Source organism: Nematolebias whitei, chromosome 8 (genome assembly GCF_014905685.2).
Source record: "Nematolebias whitei isolate Nwh7 chromosome 8, NemWhi1, whole genome shotgun sequence".
Lineage (NCBI taxonomy): Eukaryota > Metazoa > Chordata > Actinopteri > Cyprinodontiformes > Rivulidae > Nematolebias > Nematolebias whitei.
The window spans coordinates 18,273,204-18,282,203 of NC_056505.1; the positions used below are offsets into that span (position 1 = coordinate 18,273,204).

At 36.3% G+C, this 9,000-nt stretch overlaps 1 protein-coding gene across 1 annotated transcript; it reads left to right on the forward strand.

The window, feature by feature from the left end:
• The first annotated feature begins 1,380 nt into the window (after positions 1 to 1,380).
• si:dkey-251i10.2 (uncharacterized protein LOC562682 homolog) lies at positions 1,381 to 3,723 on the forward strand. The gene is given in 6 exon segments (XM_037680072.1): positions 1,381 to 1,413; positions 1,415 to 1,646; positions 2,895 to 3,007; positions 3,194 to 3,303; positions 3,460 to 3,524; positions 3,614 to 3,723. Coding segments are annotated over 6 exon segments (663 nt in total).
• Positions 3,724 to 9,000: the final 5,277 nt, after the last annotated feature.

Consider the following 9,000-nt stretch of genomic DNA (forward strand, 5'->3'; position numbering starts at 1 on the left):
AGTCACCTCTTGTCTAAGTCTAGCTTCCACAACTCTCTCACATCTTTTCATCATGTGACTCATCAACTTAATTCTCCTGTAGTTGCTACAACTCTGTACATCACCCTTGTTCTTGAAAATTGGGCACAGCACACTTCTCCTCCATTTCTCATGCATTTTCTCACCCTCAAATATACCATTGAATATTTGAGTCGAACTTCACTGCCATCTCCTCAAGACATTTCCAAACCGCCACTGATAAGTCATCAGGTCAGGTCTTACTGCCTTCCCCTTCTTCATTTTTTTTCAGAGTTTCAGCTTCATCTCTCATCATTAAATTTAAATATTTTACTCAAAAACATATTTTTTAAAATTAAATTTAAGGAATTTGTGTAACTTCAATGTTTTGTGTTGGTTTAAATGCACACAAATAAAAGGAAAAGCTATAAAAATGTCTATCAATTGGTGGATCAAATTATTAAGCTACTCTAGCATTACCATTATGTTAATTAAATTTTAACATTGTAATTTCTACAAAGCTTGAACAAACTGTAATAAATAAAATCAAAGTGTTTAGTTTGGGAAAGAATATGGAAAACAAAACACTGAAATGCAGAGCAAGTAGACTGTGACAGTGCATGGAAAATGAATTAGTTAATGTGTGCCTTATCAATAATTCTGTAATCAGCTGGAACAAAACTGTCACGCAACATAGTGAGTATGAGATTATGAAAAGAAAATAATGAATATCCTGATAATAATGAATGTTGTGCACATGATGTAATAACTTTAAGAACACATATTGTGGAAATTGGTTGCAAGGTGCATCCCAACCAGTATAAATTGGAAATTTAAGCATCTGAGGCATGGTATGAACATTGAACCAGAACACTCTTGTTGTGCCTTCAGGCAGAGGATTCTGCTCAGATTCAATGCAAAGATCGCCTCTGCCTTGCCTCTTTGTCTTCTTTAACAGGGAAAATACATAATGTGTTTTGTGATTGTTTTTTTAATTTCAAAATAAGAGTTAAAAAGTGAGATTTTACTGCATGGTGACCAAAAGTTACACATTTTTAGAGACGTTCTGAATAATGTTTCATACTATATATACCAGTTATGTTTATACATCTCAGTGCAAGAAAATTGTACATTTCAACTTTAATTATCAATCGTTTACCTAAATTGAAAACCTTTAATGACTTATTAAAATGCTTGATAACACATCAAAGTGTTCTTTTCAGGCTTAAAACACATGACATCTGAACTTTGCATTACACAACCTTTTTTTTTTTTCTGAAAAGCACAACTATCACATCATTCTTTCAAAACAACTAGCATTGAGAAATCACATTTCATGGCTTTAGAAGTTATATAGGCAGAGAAAATGAATGTTTTAGTGGCATGACTCAGCAGCAGGAGTTTCTTAAAAAGTTCCCCCTCTTGGCTTTTATGTTTGTCAGAGCTTTCCATTCCTTCTGGCACCATGTTGCTGCTCGCTTTATTTTTCCTTAAAGCGCTTTGTTTTGTTGGGTGCTACCCGAATGGTGCTCCCACGGGTGCCTGTGAGGATATGATACCTCGACATGGAGTTCTGCCTCAGCCTTCATTGTCTCCCTACAGCATTCTCACCAACACCGAGACTTTTCAGCCAGGCAAGCCTATTACAGGTAAGGACTGCCGTACGGCAGAATGAACACTGACATCATTAAATCAACTAAACTCCTTGGTTTTATCTACTGAACTGAGTGCATGAACAACACAGATTTTCTGTGACTTTGTCAAAAAAGAATAACAGATATATCAAATTTGAGTAGACTTCTAATCTTTACATTATAAAATACACGTTAAAAACACCCAGCTCACCCTGTTCTTCCACGTGGGCAGAGCGATTGAGGATTCATCACCACTCATTCGTAATCCTGGTATTCTTCTCGACTCCACTCTTTCATTCGAACCACACGTCAAACAGATAACTCGGACTGCATTCTTCCATCTCAAAAACATAGCACGACTCTGCCCATCACTCACTTTCTCCACTGCTGAAATCCTAGTCCATGCCTTTGTCACATCCAGAATCAACTATTGCAATAGCATTTTGTACGGTACACCATCCAAAACTCTCAACAAACTGCAATATATTCAAAACTCTGCTGCCCGCCTTCTCACCCACTCCTGCTCCCGTGAACATATCACTCCTGTCCTGCAGAAACTCCACTGGCTCCCCGTCACTCAGTGCATCCATTTCAAGATCCTCCTCATCACATTCAAAGCCCTCCATAATCTGGCCCCTCCATACCTGACCGACCTACTCCATCACAACACTCCTTCTCGTTCCCTCCGCTCCTCCGATGCCAACCTGCTGTCTCTCCCCTGTAGGACCAAGCTCCGAATCTGGGGAGACAGTCTTCTCCATCGCTGCCCCACCCTCTGGAACGCACTGCCCCAACAGCTTTGTGCCTGCTCCGATCTCTCCACTTTTAAGAAAGAACTCAAAACACACATGTTGAAAATTGTTTTTAATGTTTAAATTTGCCCATTTAAAATATTTTACTGTGTTTTTATGTTACACATTGTTGATTTTATTTGGATTTATCTTTTTACTCATGTAAAGCGTCTTTGAGTATTTAGAAAAACACTATACAAATAAAATGTATTATTATTATTATTATTATTATTATTCTGTGCAGTATCTTAGCTCTTCTATAGGACTGCATTCTTCTGTACAGAGATCTCTGAGGTTGTTCCTGGGATCTGTTGGAACCACTCTTCCGGCTCACAGCACCAAGTGCTCCAATGACAACTGAGGCCTCGGCTCTCCACAACTTCTCTATTTCTTCAGAATATTACAATCTGTTATTGGTCTTGGTTGAATAGTTGTATATAGATGCATTAAATCTGGTTGTGTTTTTCTGCAGTGACTATCACTGGGCCAGCCTACAGAGGAGTTCTTCTTGAAGCTCGAATACAAGGGAGCACTAACGCTTTGGGAAGCTGGAAACTCCCTCCTCCGGACACCAAATTCCTTCAGGTGCACCTTTTACTATAAACACTTGTCAACTATAAAGATAATTAATCCTGAAATGAGTCTAAACTTTTAAACTTTTGTAAAAATTACTGTATGGCCTTGCTCAAACCAAATTCTGAATGACAACATGAAAAACATGTTGAAGCTTTGTAGCTGTTAGCAAGAATTAAATATGTTTTGCTCATACAGTGTGCAGGGAATCTTCAAGGTGCTGTGACTCAGTCTAACACCAACCTGAAGGGAAACTCCACCGTGTACAACTGGATCCCCCCCAACACTATGAGCCCCGTCTACTTCATGTAAATATATGGCTTTTAATGGGTCTAGTTTTTCCAAATGTTTGTTCCATTGCATAGGGCTTTCATTTACTCGTCAGGTAATTTGGTATTGCACAAATTCAATCTAAATGTAGACAAAATACATCCTGAAACCATAAATGTTTTAATTGATTTCAGTGCTACAGTAGCTCAGCAGCGCAGCGTCTTTTGGGTTAATGTGAGATCCAACACTCTGATAAATGGTATGTACAGAACAGCACTTTAAAAACAGACACATAAATAAATTAAATACATTTCCTCTTGTTATTATTTTGTTGTTGTTGCATTTCAGAGAACATGGATAATCTCAGGCTAGCTACAGATGCAGGGTCTCAAATGGCTGAAGAACAAACACTTCTTCTCTTGGTGATATGTTTGTTGGCTTTACTCATTCAAGGATAAAAACACAAAACATTTTCTCCCATTGACTTGTTTTTGACTTTTGATGTGCACTTCAAATGCAGTTTGTACTTGTACTTTAATCATTCTTTATTAGTTTTATGTGACATACTTTAAAAGCTTATACCCATTTTACATGAATAATGAATTTAGCTTTTTATAAAAAAAACAACAAGAAGGTCTGAATGTGTATCATTAAAATGTTGATATAATTTGTAATCATAGGCATCGCAACCATTATATGTGGGGGGCATGACTAGGAGGAGAGAAGTGTGTAGCATCTTAGCTTAGCAGTAACTGTGATGCTAAAACCCCACACCTTATTGTCCTGAAGCTTCGTGAGAAACATCATTTAGATGAGTAGTGTTGAACACAAGTAAAAAAGTTTAGTGGTGATGTTTTTTATTTCTTTATAAACACAAAAAGTGCCGATCTGAAGTGCATTAAAGTTAAAATGTCTTTAAAACAGCTGAATTTACACAAACTTGGTGAGAAACATGCTTTAAATGGAATTAAAGTAAGGAAATCTGGATGAAATATTGCTTTTTTGTGCACTAGTGTACACTTTTGGCACACTGGTGCGCGTGCACGTGCACACACACACACACACACACACACACACACACACACACACACACACACACACACACACACACACACACACACACACACACACACACACACCCATACACACACACACACTGTATTGTCCTCCCCACATTAAAGATGCTTCTGACGCACATGTTTGTAATCATATAAAAACCACAACAAATCAAGACCAAATGCATAGCTATAACTTCAGAAAGGGAAGGGGCAAATACAAAAAATAAATGAACAGATAGAGGGGGGAAAATGGTTTTGTGCAGAGTCCATTTATGGTGCATCATTATTGACTATTTCATTTCATGTATTGAAAAGCAAGTAATGACCTGCTTTTTCCACGTGGTTTGATCTCTAACCCAGATTTGAAGCATGACGGTGGACAGAAAAATTAAAGAGGCTTAAGACATGCACGACATGTGATGCTTAGAGCTCTTTGGGATAACAACAATTTCCTGCATCATTGAACTAGTTGAAGCTGTTGCACCCAAAGCCTGATGAGAGTTCAAAAATGTGTATTTGGTTCACAATAAATGCTCACATAAATTATTATTCTTGTTGTTATTTATATCACTATTTCTTGGTGACAGAATGCAGACGAGTACATCATTTGAAAACTGTCGAACTTAAATTAATAGTCTTAATCTAAGCAGAAAAAAACTGAACATCTTTTAAATAATATTACCATGCCATTTTATTTATAGAGCACTTAAAACAGTGCCAAGGCCAACCAAAGTGCTGTACAGACAGAACAACAAACAACACACGAATCAATATACAAAATGAAGTCAATCAGAATATGGACATAAAAACGATGCAGATAATAAATATGACGACTAATCAGTGTGGAGCATACAGGTTCAAAACACAGATCATCTGGTGTTGAAAGCTACTGAATAGTAATGAGTTTTTAAACGGGATTTGAAAACTGAGAGGGGGCCTGTCTGACAAGCAGAGGTAACTCGTTCCAAAGTCTTGGTCCTGCTACAGAGAAGGCCCTGTCACCTCTGCGGTTAAGACGAGTTCCTGGAACTATGAGGAGCAACTGGTCCGCTGACCTCAGGGAACGTGGTGGTACATTCGGCTGTAGCAGATCAGAGAGATGGGGGGAGGGGGGGGGGGGGGAACTGTTTAGAGATTTGTAGACATACAGGAGTAATATATATATATATATATATATATATATATATATTAAAAGTAATGTTAAACTTCATGAAATTGTTTACTTTTAAAACATAGTAGTATTTCTTATTTACCTCCTCTTCAGTTTTTTAAACAGCAAACATAATATTATTAGAATAACTGTAAAAAAAAAAAAAAAACAGCTTTTTTTGTCACTATTTTAAATGGAATATGCAAAGCCATGCAGTCATTAGCTAATGTGACTTTTGGATGAACACAGAATGATCTCTATTGATGCCAGCTATGTTTTGGTACTTTCAGTGGTACTCTATGGTCCTATCTGGTGAGGTATTGATCTTGACTTGCCTGTGTGCCTGAGGTTGCAGCTGTAGTCAGTGAACACGTCAGTCAGTTTTAATTTGTCTCTTTCCACTGGGTGCCAAATGCTCGCTACATGTTTAACTGGAATTCAAGCCTAGGCAGAGCAGCTGTGTTACCAGCCAGTTCAATGATAAACGAGTCATTGACATGTGGAACACCAGACCCCACTGCCTGGGTCACTCCATGCATCACTCCCTGCTGACGCTTGACAAGGTCGTTTTGTCTAAATGCCCAGAAATGGAAGAGAATCTGCAGAAAATATACAGAAGACGGAAGATGGGAGAAAATTTTTCTTCTTTTCATCATGTAAAATTATGTTGTGCTGCCACCAAAAGTAATAAATAGGCAATAAAATGTTTTGTTGTGCAGGTGTTTATGAGTGTGTGCGTTCACTTGTCAGTACCATTGCAAAATATCTCATTAACCACTGGGTGGATTTTAATGAAAAAAAAAAAAGAAATTAAAAATAAGCATATGATGTACATCTATACTTGATCATCTTTAGAAATCAACAAAATTCAAGATTGCTGCCACAGTCAACTCACCTAAGAAAACACAATGGCACAGATATTAATTGTAGCTTAGGTGATAGTTCTTATTGTAAAGTGGTGCAAATGGTACCGCTTTACAATAAGGCTCCCCTTATAGATGGCTAATAAATAGTTTATAGATACATTATTAATTCCTCTATAAGCACTTTATAAATCATTAATAATTGTTTATTATGTATTAATTAAGGGTGACTGAGACAAAACTGACAAGTTTGTTGCCAAACAGCGAGCCAAATCTGTTCATATATTTCATCTAGAGTTGTTATATTAAACATTTCAGAGTAAGTTACTACATGTAAGCACAATAAGCATTTGTAAACTTAATTTTTTTAGTATATAATATTAGTTGTAGATACTAATAATGCAGTGATAAAGTACATTATTATATGCTAAAGAAATAGGTTTACAAATGGTTATTGTGCTTACAAAGTAGTAATTTAGTCTGAAATGTTTAATATAACAACTCTAGATGAAATATATAGGTGAACAGATTTGGATCACTATTTGGCAAGAAACTGGTCAGTTTTGTCTCTGTCACCCTTAATTAATGCATAGAAAGCAATTATTAATGATGTATAAATGTTTATAGAGGAATTAATAACGTACCTATAAGCTCATCTATAAACTCATCAGGTATCTATAAACTATTTATTAGCCATCTATAAGGGGAGTGGTAAAGTGGTAAAGTAAAGTGGTACTCTCAAAACTGTAATGAAAAATAGCTGTTTATTTAACACTTTGAATCATACAAAACAAGGTGCTGTCTATTCTGATGCATGCTCAAAATCCAGTTAGAAAATCTAACAAAGTTAAGTCAGGTCCTCTGGACAGATAAAATAAAAAATTAAAAGTTGTTTAAGCGTTTTTTCTTTAATCCAAAAGACTTATAAATAGCTCCTTATCATAGTGGATCAACCAATCAATCAATCAATCAATCAATCAATCAATCAATCAATCAATCAATCAATCAATCAAGATGCTGGCTACTTTCAACTGATTTGGTCACTTTCTCTTTTCTTTTGATCAATGTCTTAAAAAATGGGAACAAGGAAAACAAAACTGTAAACATCCAATGAAATATCATAAATCCTGCCTTAGAGGCAACAAATGTCTAAAGGCATATTTCTTACATGTGCTCATAGCTAAATATAAACATCTGAGATTGGGTTGACATGAATGACAACAGTAATCTTAAACCTCATCATCTCATCTATGAATTTAAAACAGACAGTACACAAGAAAATTTGTTTTGGTATGAACACATGCACTCATTTAATTATCATATAATCAAGTTGCCATTCCCAACAGATCAAACAATCATCCACATGCATGCACCCTGTTCAGATTAAAGCTGTTCTTAGCTTTAGGGGCTTAGTTGACATCTTTGCATAAGCTCTGCATTCTTTGCCATCCTTCATCTCTCTCCTGACCCAACATGTCCAGCACCATAAAAAGCAATGACCAGCCCGTGGGCTCCTCTGACCCTTGTCCTGCTGACAGTTGGAAGAATAACAATTCACATCAACTCGCTCATGTGCTGTCTGTAATTAATTCAAGAGAGAAATGCCGGTGTAGGTTCTCAGTCATCCAGGACAAGGTAAAGAAAACAAGGGAGATTGACGTATTTTTGATTCTTGCAGAACTTTTAGTTCTCAGATAGATTTTTCACTGTTCTAAACTACAAAATGCTGAGTTTCCAAAGTGTAAATTATTGTTGGGCAGTTCACCTTGTGAGTCACTGAATTTATCAGTGGTGAAATGTGACCGAGACTAGAGCTAGGCCTGCAGTCAGGAAGTAATATTTTAACAGCCTCAAACATGCTAAAGTTTAAGACATGGAGTCACAGATTGCTTATGTCCCTTTATTTTAAGCTACACAGTCCACAGACTTGCTGAGCCGTCAGTGCTTCCCCACTTTTTATACATCAGGTACAACATCAGACATAAGGTGTCACATTTTTACAGTCACTAATAACAGCTAAACATAAATGCCAACCCATCACTAAACAGGAAAAAAACATAAACAAACAAAAAAACAAACAAAAAAACAGGGACAATCCATCTGAACAAAGTATCTGAAAATGTCCACCTGTTTCTGTCCCAAGATTACCCAGAAGACCCTGCAGTCTTTTGCATTCAAGTATAACATGTACATTTTATTATTCAGATTTAAATTTAGAAGAACCCACAGAACTCACTGTTTCTGTAAAATTTAATCAGTTTAATAAAACCAAAATACAAATGTAATATTTAAATTAATCTATATAAATAAATATAGAGGATATTTAACCTTTTCTTTAAAATAAACAAACTGCAATTTCAGTGTGGATTTTCACAGGTTCCAACTGAATGCATCACAAATCTTTACGTAGTCAAAAACAGCTGAGCCCTTGTGGGGTCTTCCCAAAGTCTCAGAGACATTGGCAATTTTAGCCTTTTTTTGGGGTTGCTCAAGCACCCCTGAAAAATGAAAAACCATCATTAGGATTTTGTAAGGAAATTCAGTTCTCAAATCTTAGATTCACCAAAATATAGAATAAATTTCGAATAAATATGGAATAAATGATGATACTCTTCAACGGGCCAGTAAAATCCATGATTTTATCAATCTAGGATTGATCTGACA